At 42.3% G+C, this 26627-nt stretch overlaps 1 protein-coding gene across 6 annotated transcripts in view; it reads left to right on the top strand.

Annotated features, from left to right (window-relative positions):
- The window catches only part of Esrp1 (epithelial splicing regulatory protein 1), a 73721-nt gene that overhangs the window by 4637 nt on the left and 42457 nt on the right, over positions 1-26627 (top strand). For all 6 annotated transcript variants that reach the window (XM_045143686.1, XM_004656939.2, XM_004656940.2 and 3 more), the window contains exons 5-7: positions 5962-6076; positions 23122-23220; positions 23352-23406. In XM_045143686.1, coding sequence (XP_044999621.1) covers positions 5962-6076; positions 23122-23220; positions 23352-23406 — 269 coding nt within the window. The remainder of the gene's footprint in view (positions 1-5961; positions 6077-23121; positions 23221-23351; positions 23407-26627) is intronic.

Here is a 26627-nt window from a genome sequence, read left to right as displayed (position 1 = left end):
AAAGACATGCACCACCACTCCCAGCTTGGCTAGCTTTTCTGTGTGTAAAAGACTCTGCAGTGAGAAAATATAATCTTACTCCTGAGAAGAATACTTTATTATGAGATGATGAACACAGACTGCTCACCCTGTAGAGCCAATCTTTTCTAAGGTAGTGTCTGGTGACAACTCAATGTAGTTTTAGCAGTACTTTTTCATTGTGGTACGCAGGCAGTGAGCTTGAAAAGATACTTGCTTGGGGAACTTATGTGAGGCAAGTCTTTTAATGAAGAGATGTAGATTGACAATTGACGCAGGTAAGTGTAGTTAGTGCAGATTTTCTCTTCGTTCTCTAAGGTAGAGAAAAGGAGAAAGCTAGTTAAATGAATTATTTGAAAAGTCTGAAGGAGAAATTCAAGATCTTCGCTTTGAAAGTTGAGATCTTTTTTTTTTTTTTTTTTATAGGAGTCTTGGTTATTATTTGTTCTTGTTGCTGTAGAAATAAACATACAGGAAGATAATTTTTTTTCTCCCAAAATTCCTAGGAGAAGGGACAAGACTTAAATCTTCCCTTGTGGGGTAAGAGCAAAACAGCTGTTTTGGGATTTATTTATTTATATATATTTTTTGAGATAGAGTTTCACTCTAGCCCAGGCTGACCTGGAATTAACTGTGTAGTCTCAGGGTAGTCTTGAATTTATAGCAATCCTACCTCTGCCCCCCGAGTGCTGGGATTAAAGGTATGCACCACCATGCCTGGCTGTTTTGTTACTTAAAAAAAAAAAAAAAATTGTTTGCAAGCAGAGAGAGGGACAGAGAGGAAAGAGAATGGGCATGCCAGGGCCTCTAGCCACTGCATTGAATGCCAGCTGCATGTGCCGCTTTGTGTACCTGGTTTACATGGGTACTGGGGAACTGAGCTTGGGTCCTTAGGCTTTGCAAGCAAGCGCCTTAACTGATGAGAGAGCTCTCCAGCCCATGTTATGTTATTCTTATTTACTTGAGACAAAGAAAGAGGCGAATAGAGAGAAAGAGTGGGGGAGAGAGAGAGAGGGAGAATGGCCATGCCAGGGCCTCTAGCCACTGTAAATGAATTCCAGATTCACATGCCGTCTTGTGCATCTGGCTTACGTGGGTTCTGGGGAATTGAACCTGGGTCCTTTGGCTTTGTAGGTAAGTGCCTTAACCCCTGTGCCATCTCTCCAGCTCCTTAAAAGAAAAAGATTATTTTTTGTTTTGTTATTCTTTCTTTTTGAGATGCTCAGGTTGGTCTCTAACCCGGATTCTTCTGCCTCTTTTCTCAAGTGCTGCATTATAGGGGTGGACCACTATGCCTTACTCTTACTGTTATTTTAGATGGATTGCTTTGCAGGTGGGAAAACTTTTGGAGAAAAGTTAACATGTTCTGAACTACTTCTCTTAGGATTAATTAGATACAAGAAACTAAAACAGGTGTCATATTAAGAGTAATTTTGGGGGCTTAATGGTTTAGGCACTTGCTTGCGAAGCCTAAGGACCCAGGTTTGAGTTACCCACTAAGCCATATGCACAATGTGGCACATGTGCCTGGAGTTAGTTTGCAGAGGATAGAGGCCATGGTGTACCCATTCTTTTTTCTTTCTATCTGCCTCTTTCTCTCACTCTCTCAAATAAACTGATCTTAAGTGAGTATTATTATAGCAGCTTTTCAGTGACTCCCCCCCCCATTTTTATAGATACTTGTGAAGCTACCTACTTCTTAGGTAATTTACTCTTCATGGTTGTTACAGTGATGCAGTGGAACTAATTTTAGATATAGAATGAGAAGATCACCTTTAATAGAATCTAGTAGGAGAAATTTGGGTACAGGAGGCATGATTGCATATTAAACAAACATTAAAAGCTTGTTAACAGCCGGGTGTGGTGAGTTCGAGGCCACCCTGAGACTACATAGTGAATTCCAGGTCAGCCTGGGCTAGAGCGAGACCCTACCTTGAAAACAAAAAAAAAGTTAAACTTGATCTTTTTTTGTTGTTTGTTTTCTTCTTCTTTTTTAACTTTATTTATTTGAGAGAAAGAGGCAAGAGAGGGAGGAAGAGAATGGGCACACCAGGGCATCCAGCCACTGCAAACGAACTCCAGACATATGCACATATGCACCCTCTTGTGCACCTTGTCTTCTATTTTTGAGGTAGGGTTTCACTCTAGCCCAGGCTCACCTGAAATTCACTCTGTAGTATCAGACTGGCATCAAACTCACTGTGATCCTTCTACCTGTGCCTCCCAAGTGCTGGGATTAAAGGCATGCGCCACCATGCCTGGCATGTTAACTAAATTTTTTACCTATAAATCAATGGAATTCAAGTAAATGAATGTAAACTAATTCTTTTTTTTTTTTGGATGTAGGGTTTCGTTCTAGCCCAGGCTGACCTGGAATTCACTATGTAGTCTCGAGGTGGCTTCTAACTCTTAGTGATCCTCCTACCTCTACCTTCCAAGTGCTGGGATTAAAGGTGTGTGCCACCACACCTGGCTATTTTGAAATTTTAAGAAGTGTCTGAATTCTGTTTCTTTAGGGAAAAAAAAAAATCTTTAGTTAGGTGTGGTGGTGCATGGTTTATAATCCCAGTACCGTTGAGACCATGGTAGGATGGGCTATATGGAAAGACTGTGTAAAAACAAACAAAAGAATAATCTTTGAGGGATAGAGTAGTTCAGTTGATAGTATTTGCTTAGTATGAGTGAGGCCCTGGCTTCTGTCCTCAGCACCACAGAAATTAGGTGTGGTGCACACCTGTAATCTTAGTAGTTGGAAAGTGGAGGTAGAAGAATCAAAAAGTTTAAGGTCACTCTTAGCTACATATTGAGTTGAAGCCATCCTGTTCTGCATTCAGGGGGGAAACAAAATAACCCAGTACTGTGGTATTTATTTACATCATTATCTTTCTTCTTTGCTTAATAACCAGTAACAGCAGTTAACCATTTCTCCTATACTTCAGGAATTGTGGTTGTGTGTGTGTGTGTTGTGTTGCTGGGAATTGAACTCCATGGGCTTACTTGCACCACATTATTTGCTAGGCATGCACGCTCCTGCTGAGCTACATCTGCAGTCCTCATTTTTGTGGAGATGGTCTCCATATGTAACCAAGGCTGGGCTTGAATTTAATCCTCCAGCATATTGGAATTACAGGCATACTCTACCCTATATATATTTTCTTTTCTATTTTATTTGAGAGAGGGAAAGAAAGAAGCAGATGGAGAGAATGAGCATGCCAGGACCTTCAGCCACTGCAAATTAATTCCAGATGCTACATGTACCATTTTGTGCATTGGCTTAAGTGGGTCCTGAGAAATCAAACCTAGGGCCTTTGGCTTTGCAGGCAAGCGCCTTAATTGCTAAGCCATCTTTCCAGTCCTCTGCCCTATATTTTTTTTAAAAAATTATTTATTTATTTATTTGAGAGTGACAGAGAGAGAGAGAAAGAGGCAGTTAAGAGAGAGAGAGAATGAGCATGCCAGGGCATCCAGCCACTGCAAATGAACTCCAGACGAGTGTGCACCCTTGTGCATCTGGCTAACATGGGTCCTGGGGAATCGAGCCTTGAACCAGGGTTCTTAGGCTTCACAAGCAAGTGCTTAACCACTAAGCCATCTATCTCTCCAGCCCTGCCCTATATTTTTAAAGACTAGTTTGAATTCTTGGGTATAGGCAGGATAGTGTGCAGGAAAACTATCATTGGCACACAAACAATCCTTTTCAGATCATCAGAAACTGGTATCCTAGTCTAATTTCGCACCCAATACATTACTAAATCCCATAGTTGTTAGAACTATTGTATTTTATAAAATAGTCTAAATATGTAGGAAAATTTTTACTTGGGGGGCGGGGAAACCAGATGGTCTGAAATGACCAATACTGGGAAAAGCATAACAGGCCGGGCTGGTAGCACATATACACCTTTAATCCCCACACTTGGGAGGCTGAGATCGCCATGAGTTTGCGGCCACCCTGAGACCACAGAGTAAATTGGGATAGAGGGAGACCTTATCTCCAAAAATCAAACAAGACGAAAACCAAAACAAAGTACAGCAGCTCCAAAGTTTTGTAGCTTCAGAAATGGTTTGACTGGGGCTGGAGAGAAGGCTTAATGGATCAGGCACTTGCCTATGAAGACTAAAGAGTCTGTTGGACTCTCCAGGTCCCACAAAGTGACGGTGGCAGACAGCTTCAGGTTCACTGAGATGAACTTTCAAACCAGGCACAGTTGGGCAGGAAGGGATTTATTGAAGCTTACAGATAGGGGAAGTTCCATAATGGCAGAGGAAGCTGGCCTGCCTTCACAGGCCCAAAGGCAGAGAGAGAAGCTTCAGCTAAAAGCCACACAGCACTGCACACTTCAGGAGCTCCAGCTAGGCACACTTTGCATATCTTTAGATTGAAATCTCAAAACCACCACCACACCTTAAGATCCACCCAGTGACACCACCTCCAGCCAGGTGGCTGCAGATGCAAACTACAAACTAATAAAACTGAATATATTGGGGGCCATCTATTCAAACCACCACACCAGGCTAGCACTTTAGCACTCTACCTACCATCAGATTTTCCCCTCCAGCTTCTGGAACAGTGACACAAGCATGCAAGGAAGCGCATACATCTGGAGTTTGATTGCGGTGGCTGGAGGCACTGGCGTGCCCATTCTCATTCTTTCTTTCTTTCTTTCTTTCTTTTTTTTTTTTGGTTTTTTGAGATAGGGTCTCACTCTAGTCCAGGCTGACCTGGAATTAAAGTCTCAGGGCGGCCTCGAACTCACAGTGATCCTCCTACCTCTGCCTCCTGAGTGCTGGGATTAAAGGCGTGCGCCGCCATGCCCGGCTCCATTCTCTTTCTTTCTCTGTTTCTGTCTCTCTCGCTCTTGCTCTCATTTAAAAAAAAAAAAAAAAAGTGGGCATGGTGGTGCATGCCTTTAATCCCTGTGGGAGGTTCATCATGAGTTTGAGGCCATAGTGAGTTTGAGACTACATAGTGAATTCAGGTCAGCCTGGGCTAGAGTGAAACCCTACCTTGAAAAAAAAAAAAAACTATGGGGCCACATATAGTGGTGCACACTTATTAAAACAAGATTAACCCTTGGCCACGAGTGTTGGCATGCACCTTTAATCCCAGCACTGGGGAGGCAGAGGTAGGAGGATCACTGTTAGTTCGAGGCTACCCTAAGACTACATAGTGAATTCCAGGTCAGCCTGAACTACAGTGAGACCCTATCTCAATCCCCCACCCCACCCCCAAACGAAGGAAAAGAAATGGTTTGGCTAGAAGGCAAAATGGAGCATAAACATTATAATCTAATCTAATTTCAATATGAATTTTGTTTTGTGATGAACTCCAGATGCATTCACCACCTTGGGACTCTGGCTTATGTGAGTACTAGGGAATCGAACCCTGGTCCTTAGGCTTCATAGGCAAGTGCCTTAACTGCTAAGCCACTTGTCCAGGACACAATATGAATTTTTGTGATCCTTCTATATAGGATATAGTTCAACAACAGGATGAGCTGTTAAAGCCACTCTATTCGTTTGAGAGAGGCTGGGACACACCTTTAACTTGAGAGGCAGAGGTAGGAGAATTGCCACCCCGAGACTGCATAATGAATTCAAGGTCAGCCTGGACTAGAGTGAAACTACCTGAAAGAAAAAAAAAATGAGGGAGAGAGAGGGAATGGGCATACCAGGGCCTCTAGCCACTGCAAATATACACCAGATACATCCACTGCCCCCCTTGTGCATCCGGCTTACGTGGGTCCTGGGGAATCAAAGCTGGGTCCTTGGGCTTTGCAGGCAAGCGCCTTAACTAAGCTATCTCTCCAGCCCCAAAGCCACTCTTACATTTCATTCTATATTTATAGAAATTGTGGTAAAATGTACTTACCTTCAATTCTTAGTTATTAGATAAACATTATGGAGATTGACATAGTTAACAACTTCTACCTTATTCTTCCTCAGAATGTATTACTACCTGAATGCTTCTATTCCTTTTTTGATCTTCGAAAAGAATTCAAGAAATGTTGCCCTGGCTCACCTGATATTGACAAACTGGATGTTGCAGCAATGGCCGAGTGTATCCTTCAAAGGTTGCTTAATCATTTGAAAGCATAGCTCAAGGAAAATAACAGTAATTTAAGAACTTTACTTTTTAAAAATGTAATTGTTTGAGTTTTTAATTTTTGTTTTTTTTTTTCTGTGACATGTATGTACGCATGATCATGTTTGTATGTGTATATGCAATGCGTGGGGGTCAGAGGACAACCTTGAGTATTGTCAGCATGTGCACCTTTTTTTTTTTTTTTTTTTAATTTATTTGAGAGCGACAGACACAGAGAGAAAGACAGATAGAGGGAGAGAGAGAGAATGGGCGTGCCAGGGCTTCCAGCCTCTGCAAACGAACTCCAGACGTGTGCGCCCCCTTGTGCATCTGGCTAACGTGGGACCTGGGGAACCGAGCCTCGAACCGTGGTCCTTAGACTTCACAGGCAAGCGCTTAACCGCTAAGCCATCTCTCCAGCCCTGTGCACCTCTTTTTAAGACAGGGCCTCTCATTGGCCTAAAGCTCACCAAGTAGGGTATAGCTAGTGAGCCAGCAAACTCGAGTCTCTTGTCCCACTTCCTGAGTGTTGGGATATCAGGTACACATAGGATGCCAAGCATTTTATGAGGACTGAAGGTGGAACTTGGGTTCTTATGTTTTGTAAGGCAAGCACTTTCCTCAGTGAACCGTCTTCATGCCGTTTATAGATTTCACAGTGTCATCCTGGCTGGATGTCATCCTGGCTGGCCTTGAAAACATGGCCATGTCTTAGTCTCCCAAGTTTCGGTATCATAGGCGTGAGCCACCACACTCAAGGAACTTTTAAATGCCTTAAACTTCCTCCATGTATGGATGCAGTTGTCCTTTTCTAAATTTGTCAACGCTGTTTGGAAAGAACAGTGAACTAACTATAGGCTTTTCTTCAAAGTAGGATTAACAGAATTTGAGTAATTGGATGGTGGTAGAGTCTGGGTCTCGTGCAGCAATTGTGTTCTGATGATGAGTTGGAAGACTGCTTTCTTTGCATATCCCAAGGCCACTTGCTCTTGATTACTTTGGTCTTGGGGATTTATCTTGGCTTCGTTTTTGTTTTTCAAGGTAGGAAAAACAGTCACTAGCCCAGGCTGACCTGGAATTCACTATGTAGTCTCAGGATGGCCTCAAACTCATGGTGATCCTCCTACCTCTTCCTCCCAAATGCTGGGATTAAAGGTGTGCGCCACCACACCCAGCTATTTTTGGCTTTGGAATGGATAAGATTTTAGTGTTGATGTACTGGCCACCCCTGCTGAACTTCTGAGTTTTCTTTTTTTTTTTTTTAATACCAACCAGATCATGGTTCTACTGAAACATTTTTGGGGATGATAAAAATAGGGCCTAGATTGTTTTTAGCAATTATAGTATGTTCACTGTGTTGGATATTGTAAGTTTTAGAATCACAAATCTTAAACCAGGAGTAACCTATTGTCTTGGATCTATTAAATGTTTTTAATGTGCTAGTTAATAGGCTGTCACATGGTGGTGTATCAGACGGAAAACTGAGAGGTTAGGCTACTTCTCAAAAGCCATGTTGCCAATCATCCTGAGTCAGATTTCAGTTTTTTTTCAGGAACTTGGGGATTGTAGGTGCTTATTCTTTCCCTTTCCCTCTGTTTCTTGACATGCTGTTCTCCATAAACAAGGGACTGGCTTCCAACTCCTTGTCCCCCTGTCTTGGCCTTCCCAGTGCTCGCATTTTGCCTGGGCAGCACCAAACTGCATTATGTATTCTTTTTTTCTTTTTTTTAAATTTTTGTTTATTCATTTACTTGAGAGAGGCAGACAGAGAGAGAAAGAGGGGGAGAGAAAGAGAGAAGAATGGGCGCGCCAGGACCTCCAGCCACTGCAAACGAACTCCAGACGCGTGCGCCCCGTTGTGCATCTGGCTAACTTGGGTTCTGGAGAATCAAGCCTCGAACCGGGGTCCTTAGGTTTCACAGGCAAGCGCTTAGCCACTAAGCCATCTCTCCAGCCTTGCATTATGTATTCTTAAGCTGCCATTATTTTCAAGGACTGAAGTCTGGTTGTTGTGTTTGTTTTTTTCTGTTTTGTTGTTTTTTAAAGTCGGGTCTCTGTCTAGCCCTGGCTGACCTGGAATTCACTTTGTAGTCTCAGGCTGACCTTGAACTCTCAGTGGTCCTCCTACATCTGCCTTAAAGTCTGTTTTTTTTTTAATTTTTTATATCTTATTTTTATTTATTATTTGAGAGAGAAAGAAAGAGAATTGGTGCACATGGGCCTCCAGCCACCTTGTCCATCTGGTTTATGTGGGTTCTGGGGAATCGAACCTGGGTTCTTTGGTTTTGTAGGCAAGTGCCTAAACCACTGAGCCATCTCCCCAGCCTGTCATTAAAAAAAAAATTTTTTTTTTTTTGTTTATTTGTTTGGAAGCAGATAGAGACAGTGAATGGGCATACCAGGTCCTGTAGCCACTGCAAATAAATTCCAGATTCATTAGCTACTTTGTTCCTCCAGCTTTACATTGGTACTAGGAAGTGAACCAAAATAACAATAGCTGCACTGGGTAGTTTTTCCCCCGGCCCATGTCATTTCTTATGTAAGCAGTGTATCCACTGAGCTACATCTCTAGCAACAATATTGTCATTTTCTTGTGAAAAAGGAGACTAAAGATAGAGGTGAAAAAATCTTACAATTTGGATCTCAGAGGACCCTTCAACTATAGGTTTGCCATTCTGGAAGTTAAACTTGCCTCACTTTTTTTTTTTTTTTTTTTTTTTTTTTGAGGTGGAGCCTTACTTAGCCCTGGCTGAGCTGAAATTCACTGTGTAGTCTCAGGGTAGCCTCGAACTCGGCAATCCTCCTACCTCTACCTCCCAAGTGCTGGGATTAAAGGCATGTGCCGCCACACCTGGTTTTTGCCTCACTTTGTTTGTTTGTTTGTTTATTTATTTATTTATTTTGAGGTAGGGTCTCATTCTAGACCAGGCTGACCTGGAATTCACTGTGTTGGCTTAGGGTGGCCTCGAACTCAGGAACTCCTCCTACCTCTGCCTCCCGAGTGCTGGGATTAGATTGCTGGTTTTTGCCTTGCTTTTAATTTGGGTATTCCCAAATGAAAGGGTTTTTGTGAATCATATTGTGCTTATAAATGAAAAAGTATGGCTACTTAGAAAAAAGAAAGTGTTTTGGAGTTTTTTGAATGCAATTCTGCATCTTATTTTAGTACTTCTTTCCCTCTTGTCTCTGTGCTCTAAAAACTATGTCTGGCGTTGGCGTTAGGTTTCTGAGTTAGTCCAGTTGCAGGTGTGTGTTGCTTGCTCTTGAGTTGTGCAATCCCACCTAAGAAGACCTTATCTAAAGGAGAACCAGCTATTGCATTTGTAAGCTCTTTATTTAATCAGGCCAGGTGGTGAGAGTGTGCTGATGGGGTGGTGCTTCTTTGATTTGAATTTTTTGTTCATTTTAGGAAGAAATTTAGATTTCCTAGAAAAATAATCGTTGTCTCCTCCTGACATTTCGGTTATGGAACATTTGTGTAAATGACGTTTATTCATTAAAAGAAAAAAAAGACCAGTTTTGGTTTTGTCTCTACTGAAGTTGAACGGAATTATTTCCTCCTGATTTTTTTTTTTTTTTTTTGGTTTGTTTTGCTTTTGGTTTCTCAAGGTAAGGTCTCTTTCTAACCCAGGCTGTCCTGGAATTCACTCTGTAGACCCAGGCTGGCCTTGAACTCATAGTAATCCTCCTACCTCTACCTCCTGTGTACTGGGATTAAAGTCCCTGCCCAGCTCTCCTCCTGATTTTTTTAAAATATATTTTTATTTATTTATTCGCAGAGAGAGAGAGAAGAGAGAGTCAGAGAGAATGGGCATGCCAGGGCCTCTAGCCACTGCAAACGAACTCCAGACACATGCGCCCCCTTGTGCATCTGGCTAACATGGGACCTGGAGAATTGAACCGGGATTCTTAGGCTCTGCAGGAAAATGCCTTAAACCTCTAAGCCATCTCTCCAGCCCCTGATTTTTTTTTTTTTCAGTTCTCCATTATTATTTTTTAGGGGGAATGGTATTTCGAGTTAGGATTTTGCTCTAGTCCAGGCTGACCTGGAATTCACTGTGTAGTCTCAGGGTAGCCTCAAACTCTGTGATCCTCCTACCTCTGCCTCCTGAGTGCTGGAATTAAAGGTCTGTGCCACCACACCCAGCAGCTTCCAAGTACTTTAATCCCAGTCCTGAGGAAATAGAAGCTGTGAGTTCAAGGCTGCCATGAGACTAAGAGTAAATTGCATGTCAGCCTGGGCTAGAGCAAAATCCTACCTCAAAAAACCAAAACAACAACCACCCCAAAAAAGGATTTCTTTATTGAGTTGAAAACTAGTGTAGCCAGTTTTACACTTGAAAGTTTTTGTTTGTGTTTTTGAGGTAGTATCTCATTCTAGCCCAGGCTGACCTGGCCTTCACTCTGTACTCCTAGGCTGACTGTGAACTCATAGCTGTCCTCCCTATCTCAGCCCTTTGAGTGCTGGGATTAATGTATTGCACCATCACACCTGACTTTGTAAAAGTTTAAGTCCATGTAGCATTGGGTATAGAACTTTCAAAGCATCAGCTCCGTGTTCGTGTGGGTGTCAGTATTAGTTTTGCTTCTTTTCCATTGTAAGAATATTGTTTGTAGCTGGGTGTGGTGGCACAGACCTTTAATCCCAGCCCTCAGGAGGCAGAGGTAGGAGGATTGCCATGAGTTCAAGGCCACCCTGAGACTACAGAGTGAATTCCAGGTCAGCCTGGACTAGAGAGAAACCCTACCTTGAAAAAAAAAAAAACAAAACAACAAGAGAATATTGTTTGTAGGTCATTCTGCATGAGGTATTTATGACTAATTGAACAGAGCCATTGCCTTACCAATCACTGCCCTGCTTAAAAGGGGAGGAAAGCACAGAATTTTCTTTGGTATCTACCTGTATGAAAAGGACTTAAAATATCTCCAAGTGTACACTTAAGCTGTGGTACTCCTCGAGCTTGTTAGCTAGAGGATGAAAAAAATTGTCTTTGGCATCACATTGACATGATGCGAGCCAAATTGGGAAATACACTGGCTTGTGGTCTGTGTGTAATAAACTAAGTGACCAGAAATACTATGTGTTCCTTGCCAGCAATCGGGTTAATTTTGTATGGCTTATTTTAATTATGAAAGTATATTTTGCTTTTAAGATATGAGTTTGAGGGGCTGGGAATATAGCTTAGCTGTTTGCATGCATAAAGCCTGTTTTCCACCCCCATCCCAACCCCACATACCACATAAACCTACACCTAGTTGGTAGGATGGGAAGACCAGGAGTTCAAGGTCATCCTTGGCTACATAGAGAGTTCAAAGCCACCTTGAATTAGAAGGCCTTAAATTTTATTTCATGGAGTCTCCTGTTTCTGATTTGTTGTTGGGATCACTGAATGGTGAAGTAAAGTTAGTTAAGGTTTTAAAATTCTTTTCACAGCATTACTTTTGTTTATCAGCATTATTATTATTGCTGGTATAAGATTTGTTACTTTGACTTCTAGTTAGTCTTTTACAGTGGAATTCTTTTTTTTTTTTTTAATTATTTTTTGTTTGTTTGTTTTTTTTTAGATAGGGTCTCAATCTAGCCCAGGCTGACGTGGAATTCACTGTGTAGTTTCAGGCTGGCCTCAAACTCACAGCAATCTTCCTACCTTGACCTTCTGAAGTCTGGGATTAAAGGTGTGCATCATCAGGCCTAGCCTCCTTTAAAATATTTCTTAAAATTTTTATTTATTGCCGGGCGTGGTGGCGCACGCCTTTAATCCCAGCACTCAGGAGGCAGAGGTAGGAGGATTGCCATGAGTTCAAGGCCACCCTGAGATGACAGAGTTAATTGCAGGTCAGCCTGGACCAGAGTGAGACCCTACCTCGAAAAACCAAAAAAAAAAAAAAAAAAAAAATTATTGATTTGCAGAGAGAGGGAGGGAGGAAGAGAGAAAATGGCTGTGCAAGGACCTCTTTTCACTGCAAACAAACTCCAGATGCACTCAACTTTGTGTATCTGGCTTTATGTGGGTACCCGGGAATTGATCCCGGGCATCAGGGTTTGCCAGCATATTCCTTTAAACACTGAACCATCTCCCCCAGCCCTCTTTGTTTTGAAATAGGGTCTCATGCACCCCCAGCTGGCCTCATACTTACTGTGTAGCTGAGGATGACCTTGAACTCCTGATTTCTTGTTGTCACTTTCCCTTTCTGGAAGTACAGGTGTGTACCAAGTCCAGTTTATGTGGAACTAGACATTGAGCTCAGGGCTTCATTCATCAGGCAAGTGTTCTACCAATTGAACATTTCTAGGCTAGAAGCAATTTTTGTTTGTTTGCTTATTCATTGTAGGGTCTTGCTCAGGCTGACCTGGAATTCACTATGTAATCTCAGGCTGTCCTCAAACTTACAAAGATCCTCTGTCCTCAGCCTTTGAGGCCAACTTGAGACCACATCGTGAGAATGCTGGGATTAAATGCATGTACCAGCATACTTGGTTTAAGACCAGTTTTTAAATTTATATAACACCTATTACTTTCTTCCTTTTTTTCTTTCATATACTTATAGAAAATTTGACTCTTGGAGCACTATTTAACTTTTCCTCTTGCTATGTTTTAGTTGTTTGCTAGTCTTTTTTTGTTGTTGTTGTTTTCTTTTGGTTTATGGAGGTAGGGTTTCACTCTAGCCCAGGCTGACCTGGAATTTACTATGTAGTCTCAGGGTAGTCTTGAACTCATGGTGATCCTTCTGCCTCTGCCTTCCGAGTGCTGGGATTAAAGGCTGTCCCACTACGCCCAGCTAGTCCTTTGTTTATTACCATAGATAGTTTAATTGATCTGGCAACACAATAATTGTAATATATTTCAAATAAAAAAGAAAACAGCAAACAAGCATGAAACATAGTTACTGTCTGATTGAGGGTCTGGCAGGGAGAATGGCTTTCAGGTAGAATTTTGAATTGGGATATAAGTATAAGGCTTGAAATTTTCTTGTTCCACAATAAATATATTTGTTTTTATATTTGTGATTTTCTTAGAGACAAACTAAAGACATAGTTTGGAAAAGATGTTATTTCAGGTGAAAACTAGGCACTCTGAAAATTAGTGTATCTATTTTCTGGCAATCAGGAAAATATCATGTTAATAGATAAGCTAATAAAAGTGAAGTTGAGGGCTGGAGAGATGGCTTAGCAGTTAAGCGCTTGCCTGTGAAGCCTAAGGACCTCGGTTCAAGGCTCGATTCCCCAGGACCCACGTTAGTCAGATGCACAAGGGGGCGCACGTGTCTAGAGTTCGTTTGCAGTGGCTGGAAGCCCTGGCGTGCCCATTCTCTCTCTTTCTCTCTCTGTCTGTTGCTCTCAAATAAATAAATAAATAAATAAAATTTAAACAAAAAGTGAAGTTGATAAAACTTCCCTCTCTGAATTATACATAAGATAAATCCTTGGTGTGTTTCACCAGAGGTGATGCTGAAGGCAGGGCAACAGAACCTACATCTGACTTCTGTAACCTCCATATAGATGTGGCACTTTGCTCAACTGTAGTCTGAAAAGTGAGTTTGTTTCCACTGGCCCAGCTGTATCCTTCCTCGTTCCCTCCTGGCACTTCTTGTTGGTAAAGCTGGCTGAGCCTGTTGGTGCTGTTGAGGCTGCCTCCAGGGCATAGTGAGTAAGCTTCATGAAGAGCTGTAAAATCAGGAGGCACAAACTCATCTTTCTGTCTCAAGATCAGGTGTGCAGCAGGTAATTCAGAATATAACTATCCAATAGGGAATGGAATTGTTGCTAAAACAGTTTTGTAAAAAACCAGCTCAGTACTCGAGCACTTGTCTTACATGAGACTGCAAAAACAAAAACAAAGAAAGCTCCAAAAAAAAGCCTCCTCTTTACTTTCATTTTATTATTTTTTGAGGTAGTCTCACTGTAGCCCAGGTTGACATGGAATTCACTATGTAGTCTCAAGCTGGCCTTGAACTGAAAGTGGTACTTCCACTTCTGCCTCCCAAGAGCTTGGATTAAAAACACATGCCACCATACCCAGCTTAAATGTTTTATTATTTATTTGCAAGAAGGCAGAGAGAGAGACTGTTTGGTCAGTCAGGGCCTCCTCCTGCTATAAACCAACTCCAGATGCATGTTCCACATGTGCATCTGGCTTTACATGGGTGCTGGGGAAATGAACCCTGGCCATCAGACTTACAAGCAAGAACTTTTAACCCCTGAGCCCTCTCTCCAGCACCCTCTTTATTTTTTTATTATTTTGTTAATTTTTAAAAATGTTTTGGTTTTTCCAGGTAGGGTCTTGCTGTATAGCCTAGATTGACCTGCAATTCACTCAGTAGTCTTGTGGCCTTGAATGCATCCTCCTACCTCTGCCTCCTGAGTGCTGGGATTAAAGGCATGTACCACCATGCCTGGCTTATTGTTATTATTATTATTTTAATTTTTCAAGGTAGGGTCTTGCTGTAGCCCAGGCTGACCTGGATTTCACTTGGTAGTTTCAGGGTAACCTTGAACTCACAGCAGTTCTCCTACCTCAACCTCTCGAGTGCTAGGATTAAAGGCATACGCCACTATGTTTGGCCTTATTTTTTATATTATTTATTTATTTGAGAGTATGTGAGAGAGAAAGGCATGAGAAAGAATGGGCATACCAGAGCCTCTAGGCATTGGAAACAAACTCCAGACACATGCGCCACCTTGTGCATCTGGCTTATGTGGGTACTGGGGAATCTAACCTGTGTCCCTAGGCTTTGCAAACTAGCATTTTAACTGCTTAGCCATCTCTTCAGCACCCACTATTTTTTTGTGCTCACGTTTGGTAAGGACTATGAAGTTTATGTGTACATGCTCATGTGTAAGGAAGTAGTTTGGGCATGCAATAGGTCGGATGACTTAAAAGCTTAGAGCTGCCAATCTTTTCTCTGTGTGATGGCCCAAAAAGAAACATGTTGGTACGTGTTAATGTTGAACTGCATTTACCAAATGCCAACAGCATATTCTTAATTTAAAAAGGAAATTTAGTAAAATGATTCTTCAGCAACAAATCTTTTTCAATATAGGCAGGATACTTCACACTTTTATTTTTGATCTCTCCACTTGAGTTTTGTAAGTCTTTACTCAAGTTATTGCTCAAAAAACATTGAGCAAACCTATCTTGGTATAGGTGGTTGTGTACACATAGTGAAGTCAGGACTGTGCTCCAGCTCCATTGTGTTCCATCCAGGTAACTGAGTCGGCTATCATCTCTAAGTCCTAGGGGTTTTTTCTTGGGGGCGGTGGTTTTGAGGTAGGCGCTCACTCTAGCCCAGGCTGACCTGGAATTCACTATACAGTCTCAGGGTGGCCTTGAACTCCCAGCAGTCCTCCTATCTCTGCCTCCCGAGTGCTGGGATAAAAGGGGTACACCACCACACCCAGCCTTAAATCCTAGTTTCTTCATCTTGGTCTTGCTGTCTACTACCTGGCCAGGGTTATTGTGTAAACTGGAAGAAATAAATGAAGTTGGCACAATATAAGTTGGATAAATGATTTTTGTTTCTCCCAATATATTTATTTTGGGGGACAGGGGGTTTCTTCATATAGTTTTATTATCATCTAATGTAATATCCTGAATCTAGAAAATTATTCTTTTTTAACTTATTTTTAAAAAGAGAAAGGTAGGTTAATAGAGAATGGGCACACCAGGACCTCTAGCCATTGCAAATGAACTCCAGATGTATGCACCTTGTGCATCTGGTTTACATGGGTACTAGGGAACAGAACCTGGGTCCTTAGTCTTCACAAACAAGTGTCTTAACCACTAAGTCACCTCCCCAGCCCTGGATATTTAAAAAAAAAATTGTTTATTTTTATTTGAGAGCAACAAAGAGGCAGAGAGAGAGAATGGGTGCACCAGGGCCTTCAGCCAGTGGGAACGAACTCCAGATGCATGTGCAACCTTGTATATCTGGCTTACGTGGGTCCTGGGGAATCATGCCTTACAATGGGGTCCTTAGGCTTCACAGGCAAGCATTTAACTGCTAAGTCATCTCTTCAGCCCTTTTTTTTTTGGTTTGTTGAAGCAGTGTTTCACCACACCCTGTCTAGAGAATTCTTTATAGGTGTATATTTGATCTGCCCAATCATGATATAAAAAGGGGATGGGTTGCTGGGTGTGGTGGCACACACCTTTAATCCTGGCACTCAGGAGGCAGAGGTAGGAGGACCACTCTGAGTTCAAGGCCACCTGAGACTACATAGTGAATTCCAGGTCAGCCTGAGCTAGAGTGAGACCCTACCTTGTAAAACCAAAAAAAAGGGGGGGGGGGTAGGGCCAGAGACATGTAGTTTGTTTTATTTTATTTCATTCCATTTCATTTCATTTTTTGTTTTTTTCTTACTCTAGCTCAGGCTGACCTGGATTTCCCTATGTAGTCTCAGGGTGGCCTCAAACTCATGGTGATCCTCCTACTTTTGCCTCCCTAGTGCTGCAATTAAAGGCGTGTGCCACTATGCCTGGCTGTTTATTTTATTTTTAATATTTTATTTGAGAGAGAGGTAGAGGAAGAAAAAGAGAATGGGAGCACCAGGGCCTCCAGCCATGCAAACGAACTCCAGACGCATGTGTCCCCTTGTGCATCTGGCTTATGTGGATCTTGGGGAATTGAACCAGGGTCCTTTGGCTTCTCAGGCAAACACCTTAACCACTAAGCCATTTCCCCAGCTCCTTGTTTTTATTTATTTATTTATTTGAGAGTGATAGAGAATGGGCTCACCAGGGTCTCCAGCCATTGCAAACGAACTCCAGATGCATGTGCCACCTTGTGCATCTGGCTTATGTGGGTCCTGGGGAGTCAAGCCTCAAACCAGTATCCTTAGGCTTCACAAGCAAGCACTTAACCACTAAGCCATCTCTCCAGCCTGAAATAACTTAGTAGTTAAGGCACTTGCCTGCAAAGCCAACGGACCCACGTAAGCCAGATGCATAAGGTTGCACATGTGTCTGGAGTTTGCTTGTAGTAGCTGGATACCCTGGTGTGCCCATTTTTCTCTTTCTCTTCTTCTTTTTGTTGGGGTTGGGGTTTGAGGTAGGGTCTTACTCTGGCCCAGACTGACCTAGAATTCACTATGTAGTCTCTCAGAGTGGCCTCAAACTCACAGTGATCCTACTACCCTCTCCCTCCTGAGTGCTGGGATTAAAGGTATGCACCATCATGCCTGGCTTTTAATCTCTCTCTCTATCTGCCTGTTTCTCTGTTTCAAATAAATAAAAACTTTTTTTTTAAAAAAAAAAAAAAGGCATTGGGGAGGGGGAAGCTGAATAGAAGGTAGGACTAGAAAATCTCAACCCTTAGAATGAAAGTAAAAAAGTAAATCCATCTGTTCTCATAGGCTCACCTTCATGTAGCTGAATCTGTTTGCCTTTTTACCAGGATGAAAGAGGTGATAGTTTATATATATATATTTGTTTATTTATTTGAGAGTGACAGAGTAAGGGGGGGAGAGAATGAATGAGAATGGGTGCGCTAGGGCCTCCAGCACTGCAAACGAACTTCAGACGCGTGCGCCCCCTTGTGCATCTGGCTAACGGGTTGTGGGGAATCGAGCCTCAAACCGGGGTCCTTAGGCTTCACAGGCAAGCGCTTAACAGCTAAGCCATCTCTCCAGCCCAAGTGGTGATAGTTTTTGATGGCCTTCCAGAGAGAAGAGCACAGAGCCTGGTGGCAACCTGCTTGCCGTTCTGCACGTGAGCAGCTGGGAGGATAGCCACTGCCAGACCTAGAGGGAGGCACTAAGCAAGTCTGTATCTTTAGGACTCTGGATTTTAAGATCGTTTCTTGGTAGGTTGCAAGACTCTGAGGGTATGGTGTGCCATTCCTTGTTTCCTCAGTATTAGTGGAATGTAGTTTCAGAAATTTTAGTTCATAGTTACTTGGCTTCCTTGGTTCTGGGCCGAAGCATGGTGAGGGAGAAAACATGGCAGGAAGTAGATCACGGAGCACCAAACTGAGGCTGACAGGCAGAATGCTATGCCAGAATCAAGCGATAGGGACTGTGATGAGTGAAGACTCTATAAGTAAGGAAATGTATACTATAGGCTGAGTAGAACATAATTCAGAGGGGTGGTATTTTTTTTTTTTTAATTTATTTATTTGGCAGAGAAAGAGGGAGGGGGACAGAGAGAATGAATGGGCATGCCAGCGCCTCCAGCCACTGCAAATGAACTCCAGATGCGTGCGCCCCCTTGTGCATCTGGCGAATGTGGGTCCTGGGGAATTGAAACTGGGTCCTCTGGCTTTGCAGGCAAACTCCTTAACCGCTAAGCCATCGCTCCAGCCCAGGGATGGTATCTGAGAAACTTAAATTGTTGATTGTGGCCTAGGGCAGATAGGGAAGGCTTTGGTGCTATTGGCAGTTACTTGTAGATTTAATTTGGATAGGGATTAAGATTAGAGTGCTTTATTTGGAATTTACTTGAGCAAAGGTGACTAAGTCAGAGACCTCTTTATTTACAGAAGAGAAAAATGTTTAATTTGAATAAAATATCCTTCTAACTATTTCCTTAACTCTCCTCTTCCTAGTATTCTGCCCTGGGATAGAAAGTTAGGGTGCTGCAAACATTCCCATGGCAGTGTCCTTATTTGGCCATATTTTAACAACTATTCCTCTAGGTCAGGAGAAAGCAAAGGGCTAGATAGTATTTTACAGTCTCCCTACCACATAGAGCCTCTTACTGCTTTTTGTGTTTATTTCTTTCTTGTTTTATTGATTGATCTTTCTGGTGCTGAGGACTGAACCCAAGGCCTGTGTTCTCTAGGGGAGTTCTTGTCTGAGGTTAAACTCCGACTCCTCTTTTATTCCTTTAACAATGTGAAGTCCTATCTTTGTTCTGGTGACTCAGATTCACTTGAGTACCCAGGGTCTACTCTGCTAGAAATGGGTGTTTTCCCCCAAGGTGCATACATGTATATGCTTACAGGGTTTTACATATCTTCCCATTGCAACCTAGCATCACATTAGTTCTTTCTTATGCCATGTTTCCTCAGTCAGTTTTCCCCAAATGTCTGATGGTCTGTCATATGTAAGCACTTTCTCTGAAAAGTAAACAGATGCTGAAGGGTGAAGCTAGAGCTGTTGGGAACTCTCAGCTTGTGCAATGGTCCTCACCCACCTCTGTGCATTTGTAGTTGTCCTGTGGAAAGTGGGTAGAGGACATCATGCTGTTGAAATTTTCCTACAGTATACAGTAATCCTTTTTTCCCCAGCAAAGAGTTATGTGGCCTAGTTATGTAACATGTGCTGAAGTTGAGAAACATGGCTTATAAACTTGCTTTCCATTTCTCTGGTACTACTGCTATCCTTCCGCCGCCCCCCCCCCCCCCCAGGTAGGGTCTCACTCTGGCCCAGGCTGACCTGAAATTCACTACGTAGTCTCAGGGTGTCGTTGAACTCACAGCGATCCTCCTACCTCTGTCTTTGGAATGCTGGAACTAAAGGCGTGTGCCACCAACCCTGGCTTCTTGGATACTTCTTACTTCATTATAGGTCCGTATGTTAGAAGTAGATAGAGGACTCCAGAAATTGTTCAGTAGCAGAGCTAATCAGATAGGGGTACTCCTGGCTAGGCTGTTTTGGTTTTGTAAGGATCCCAGTTGTCTTTGCTAACTCTTCTGAAGGTGTAGGGACACTGTCTCTACTGTGTCTTAAGCAATGAGACATTTTTAAAAAATATTTTATTTTTATTTATTTATTTGACAGAGAAAGACTGGGAAAGACAGAAAAGAAGAATATGGGTACCCCAGGGCCTCCAGCCACTGCAAACGAACTCCAGATGTGTGCACCCCCTTGTGCATCTGGCTAACGTGGGTTCTGGGAACCTGGATCCTTTAGCTTTGCAGGCAAACACCTTAACTGCTACGTCATGCCTCCAGCTCCTTACTGAGCCATTTTTAAAGAAGGAACTCTCTTGTTAAATGCCTCTTTGTGCTCTAGCTCATTTTATCTCAGCTGTCACAAAAAGCTCAAGGAGGTGAAGGTCATCACAGCTTTGCCTTTACAGATAAGCTTCAGTCAGTTTAGTGGGGTTAAGTCATTTGCAGGAATATATGGCTGCTTTTTCCGCTCACTTTTTAACTGTGGAGAAATGGAGCTAGTTGGGAAAGCACAAGAACTGTCTCTACCAAGAAAGGAAGGGGAAGCTCCAGGCTGAAATGGGAAGTTATCATTTTTCTAAAATATTTATTTGAGATCATGAAAGAGGCGGGGTGGTGGGGAGAATGAATGGATATGTGCACCAGGACCTCTAGCAACTGCAAATGAACTCCAGATGCATGTGCTGCCATGTGCATTAGGCATCACATGGATACTGGGGAATCAAACTTGGGTCCTTTGGCTTTGCAGGCAAGTACCTTAACCACTAAGCCATCTCTTTAGCCTGGAAAGTGATTTTCTTTTAAAATTATTTATTTATTTATTTGAGAAAGACAGATAGAGGGAGAGAGAGAGAATGGGCGTGCCAGGGCTTCCAGCCTCTGCAAAGGAACTCCAGACGCATGCACCCCCTTGTGCATCTGGCCAATGTGGGACCTGGGGAACCGAGCCTTGAACCGGGGTCCTTAGGCTTCACAGGCAAGTGCTTAACCGCTAAGCCATCTCTCCAGCCCAATTTATTTTATTTTATTTATTTATTTATTTTTAATGTAGGGTTTCTCTCTCCAGCCCAGGCTGGCCTTGAATTCACTGTAATCCTCCTATCTCTGCCTCCCAGGTGCTGGGATTGAAGGTGTGCCCCACCATACCTAGTAGAAAGTGATGTTAAGTCAAGTATTACTCATGAAATTAACTCTTCCGATGACTGACCGAGAGTCCTCTGAATTGTGATATAATACAAAAGGTCCTTCTGTTAACATGCATCTTCATTTGTTAGCCCTTTAAAATACCCATTAGAAAACTGTATAAGACAAACATTACAGTAACTACCACCCAGATGGCTGCTTTCATTTCATTTCTTTGATGTATATTGTATTATGTTACAAAATTTATTCTGATTTATGCATCATGCAATATATGTCTGTAGAAAAATCACATTTCCTGGTTTACCTAAAACATGTACTGACTTGGCCAAGAAACATTAGAACTGCTTGAAGTGTGAGTTTATATTCACAGGATTCCCAAAGGTTGGGGCAGGAGGATTGCTTGAGCTGGAGAATTTGAGACTATCATCAAAACACACACACACACACTACATGTTCATACCATTACTGGCTGAGTACTTGAATTATTCCTAAAATTTGCTTTCAAATAACTAGCCTTTGCTATCACAAAGATAGTATCTCTCTGGTGTCTTCTGGAAGGGGGATGGAGAGCAACGTAGCATCCGGGAACTAACGTAGAGTGTCATGGCTGCTTTGGCGCACGTATGCTAGCCTTGGAGTGACACCGAGAAGCAGGATCTGGTGCACGGATGACATGCCAGCCTGTGAAGTAATGTAGAAAGTGTTCATTTCACACATTAGGCTAAAATGGCAGTTGAGTGGTCCTCAGTCTTTTTAATGGGTGAGGGACAGAATTGGTGTGCCAGGGCCTCAGCCTCTGAAAATGCACTTCGGATGCTTGTGCCACCTAGTGGGCATGGCTCACCTTGCAAGTGCCTCATCTTTGTTTGTCTGGCTTTTGTGGGATCTGGAGAGTCTAATGCAGGTCCTTAGGCTTCTCAGGCAAGCACCTTAACTGCTAAGACATCTCTCCAACCCATGTGTCTTTCAGTCTTGACTGGCATAACTATATCTTTTAAGTTGCATGTTGACTGCCTTTTGGATACAATATGATAGATAGGCTGAAGGATTCTAATTTACACATGTACAGTGCATTTTGATCACATTCACCCATCACCTACACTTATCTGTGCCTGCCTGCTGAACCTCTTCTACGTGGATGTCTTTTTTCTTGTATTCTCTGTTTCAACACGAAATGTGCACAGCATTAGTGCATTTGCAATTACTTAAACAAAAACTTTTTTTTTTAAGTTTTTTATTTATTTTAATTTTTGTTTATTTGAGAATGACAGAGAGAGAGAGAGAGAGAGAGAGAGAGAGAGAGAGAGAGAATGGGCACGCCAGGGCCTTCGGCCACTGCAAACAAGCTCCAGCTGCGTGCGCCCCCTTGTGCATCTGGCTAACGTGGGTCCTGGGGAGTCGAGCCTCAAACCAGGGTCCTTAGGCTTCACAGGCAAGTGCTTAGCCACTAAGCCATCTCTCTAGCCCTTTTTTGTTTATTTTTATTTATTTGAGAGTGACAGAGAAAGAGGTAGAAAGAGAGAGAGAGAATGGGCATGGCAGGGCCTCCAGCCACTGCAAATGAACTCCAGACACATGTGCCCCTTGTGCATCTGGCTAACGTGGGTCCTGGGGAATGGAGCCTTGAACCAGGATTCTTAGGCTTTACAGGCAAGTGCTTAACCACTAAGCATCTCTCCAGCCCTAAAAGATGTTTTATTTGCAAGGCGAGAGAAGGGGATGGGGAAGACAGAATATGAATGAAAATGGTTGCACCAAGGCTTCTTGAGCATGTACTGCTTTGTGTATCTGGCTTTATCTGGATATTGGGGAGTTGAACCTGGGCCATCATCAGGCTTTGCAATCAAGTGCCTTTAGCACCTCTCCAGCCCTAAGAACTTTTATTATTGGCAGTATCACAGAATAGGATTGACTTGAACGTTGGATGCAGAGGGCAGTTGGAGACCTCATAGGGAGTGGGTGAAACCTTGGCTGATGGGAAATAGCCATCCTGAGATTTCTAAAGAATTTTTTGTGGCATTTGCTTTTTGATTTTTCAAGGTTTGGTCTCTCTCTAACCCAGGCTGACCTGGGATTCTCTATGAATTCAGGGTCACCTCAAACTCTGTGTTCTTCCTACCTCTGCCTCCTGAGTGCTTGGATTAAAAGTGAGTGCCACCATGCCTGGCTTTTGCTTGGCTTTTTGACTATATACATTTAACTTTTCATAAGCAGTAGTAACCTCATTGTTCCTGTCCAAAGTATTTCCTTAATTTAACTCACAGTTCTCAACTTTGAGAAGAGCAGTTCAGTCTCCCGATACGGAGCCTGTCAAGTTGAAGACATGGGTGACATAATTTTAGCAATGATTTCAGAGCCTTACAGTGAGTATTACTGTTGTGATGAAGCAGTTCTAGATTTGGACCCACAGTTTTTCCCTCATCTATTTTGAATTTCTTTCCACAGCTTTGCTTTCTATTAGCTAGAATGATGACTTGTATGTTCTCATTTTTAGATCACAGGTTTTCAGATCCAGAGAGAGTAAACTACAAATTTGAAAGTGGCACTTGGTGAGTGATTATTATTTATTTTAGCTTTTTTAAAAGTATACTTTATTGATTTTTATTTTTGAGAGACAGAGAGAGGGAGAAAGAGGCAGAGAGAGATAGAGAGAGAATATGGGTGTGCCAGGGCCTTTCAGCTGCTGTTGAACAAACTCCAGACATGTGAATTCCAGACATGTGCATCATCTTGTGTGACATTGCATGCTTGTGTCACTTTTACGACTTACTATATGTGGGACCTGGAGATTCAAATAAGCGATCTTAAGTGATCTTAGGTTTCTCAGGCAAGTGCTTTAACCACTAACCCATCTCTCCAGGCCATTTGAACTTTTTTTTTTTTTTTTTTTGGTTTTTCAAAGTAGGGTCTCAATCTAGCTCAGGCTGGCCTGGAATTCACTATGTAGTCTCAGGGTGGCCTTGAACTCAGCGATTCTCCTACCTCTGCCTCCCAAGTGCTGGGATTAAAGGCTACGCCCGGCTCCCTTTGAACTTTTAAGATATTTACTGGATATTTAACTCTTTATGTTTTAACAAATTTACTTTTCTATTACCATTTCTAATTGTTAAAGCAACTGTGACTTAAAAAGTTAAGCTTGTATGTTGGGATTAAAGTTGAATGAGGGCTGCAGAGATGGCCCTATGGTTAAGGGTCCTTGCTTTGCAAAGCCTAACAGTCTGAGGTCAATCTGCAGTACCCACATAAAGAGGCTCTGGCATGTTCTTTCATATTCTCTCTCTTGTTTTTCTTTCTTCTCTCTCTCTCTGTATAAGTATACATATGTATCTATAAATCTGCTTGCAAGAAATGAAAACATATTTTAAATTAAATGAAATATTAGCTTATCAAGTACATCTTTTTTTTTTTTTTTTCCTTTCTTAACAAGGTAGGGTGGTCTTGTTGTAGCCCAGACTGACCTGGAATTCACTATATAGTCTTAGGGTAGCTTCTACACTCATAGTGATCCTCCTACCTCTTGTCTCCCAGGTGTTGGGATTAAAGGCACCACACCTGGCCCATCTGTGTTCTCTTCAAATGTTTTTATCCTCTCCAAAGGACAGTCTTAGGTTTTAAATAAGGTCTTGAAGTTTGTTTGTTTGTTTATTTCTTTCTTTATGTATGTATGTATGTATGTATGTATGTATGTATGTATTTGAGGTAGTGTCTCCCTGTAACCCAGGGTGACCTGGAATACACTATGTACAGTGGTAGGGTGGCCTAGAACTCACCCTGCCAGAGGCAGAGACAGAATCACTGTGAGTTCAAGGACACCTTGAGACTACATAGTAAATACTAGTTCAGCCTGGGCTAAAGAGTGAGACGATCTACCTTTAAAAAAAAAAGTGTGTGTGTATAATATTTAAGTATTTATATGTACATTTATATAATATACACACATATATGCATATATATATTTAGGTTGGAGATGTGGCTTAGTGGTTAAGGTGCTTGCCTACAAAGCCATAGGACCCAGATTTGATTTCCCAGTATCCACGTAAAGGCAGATGCACTGGTGGTGCTTGTGTCTGGCGTTTGTTTGCAATGGCTAGAGGCCCTGGTGTGTCCATTCTCTCTCTCTCTCTCTCTCTCTCTCTCTCTCAAATAAGTAAATAAAATATAAAAGATAAATTTTAAAATATTTTTATTTATTTGAGAGAGAAGAGTGTGTTTGGGCATACCAGGTCTTCCTGCCACTGCAGACGAACTCCAGTCACATGTGCTACTTTGTGCATCTACCTGTGTGTGGGTTCACCAGAATCAAACTTAGACCATCAGGCTTTGCAAGAAAGCATTTTTGTTGTTGTTGTTTTTGTTTTTCGAGGTAGGGTCTCACTCTAGCCCAGGCTGACCTGGAATTCCCTATGGAGTCTCAGGGTGGCCTTGAACTCACAGAGATCCCCCTAGCTCTGTCTCTAGAGTGCTGGGATTAAAGGCGTGCGCCACCACGCCCAGCTTTACAGTAGCTGTTTTGTAACAAATACAGGACATATGTAGAGAGGGTTTGTAATGGTGGTATCTCTCTTTGTGGTCACAGGTAGATACGGTTATGTTTATCAGTATCAGTCACTGTCATGAATTTTGTGAAATTATCTGATACCTGATAATGAACAGAAATTTTGATGGCTTTGCCAATACACTTTAAAGTCCAGTTAGCTGTGGAGAAAGTGTGACTCATTGGAAGAATGGTCTAGGATTGCTGAAAATATGAATGAGAAAGATAGAACATCAAAAGGTGGCAAAATGTGTAATAGGTGATTTGCAAATGACTCATTAAGGTGTGGAGGCTGCCAAGTGTTTCCATAAACACCCTGTGGTGGCCCTCGGGTTTGACTGGGGAGATACTTTAATGGCAGTCTCCTGATCACATATGCACACATTCTTGATGCCGGTTAATTGCAGCTCTGTTCTGGACCTTGCTGCCAAACTTGTATTTAACTCCTACTTGTGTGCTATCTAGATGTGAGAATGAGTTGAAATCCATCCTCATTGGCCCAGGCATGGTGGCTCAAGCCTGTGATCCCAGCACTCTGGAGGCAGTGTCAGGAGGATCTCGAGTTCAAGGTCAACCTGGGCCTATATATTGAAAAGTTGTCTCAAAAATAACAAAAACCAAAAAATAAGAACCTTCTTGGTTCGAGGTCAAACTTGAGAATATTGAGAGAACTTTGATTCTTGTTATTTGATCCTAAATGCTTTTGAGTTCACAGCAAGCTGCTTGCTGTTCAGCTGATATATTTTTAGATTCACCAGCTAAATTGAAACTATACAGGCAGCCATCTTTCTATAGTGACTCATCTCATTTAAAAACGTACTTTGGGGCTAGAGAGATGGCTTAGCAGTTAAGACACATGCCTGCGAAGCCTAAGGACTCAGGTTTGATTCTCCAGGTTCCAAGTAAGTCAGATACACAAGGGGGTGCATGCATTTGGAGTTTGATTGCAGTGGCTGGAGGCCCTGGTGTGCCCATTCTCACTCTTAATCTCTCTCTCTCTGTCTCTAATAAATAAAAATAAAATCTTAAAAAATACTTTGGGTGATATCCCCAGATTAGTAGGTTTTTTTTGTTGTTGTTTTTGTTTTGTTTTGAGGTAGGATCTCTTTCTAACCTGGGCTAATTCTAGGCTGACCTGGAATTCACTGTAGTTTCAGGCTGGCCTCAAACTCAAAATGACCCTCCTACCTCAGCCTCTCGAGTTCTGGGATTAAAGGCTTATACCACCACGCCTGG

The sequence above is a fragment of the Jaculus jaculus genome, chromosome 2 (genome assembly GCF_020740685.1).
Source record: "Jaculus jaculus isolate mJacJac1 chromosome 2, mJacJac1.mat.Y.cur, whole genome shotgun sequence".
NCBI lineage: Eukaryota > Metazoa > Chordata > Mammalia > Rodentia > Dipodidae > Jaculus > Jaculus jaculus.
Note: the sequence above shows the minus strand (reverse complement) of the source record. Positions and strands in the feature narration are given on the sequence as shown.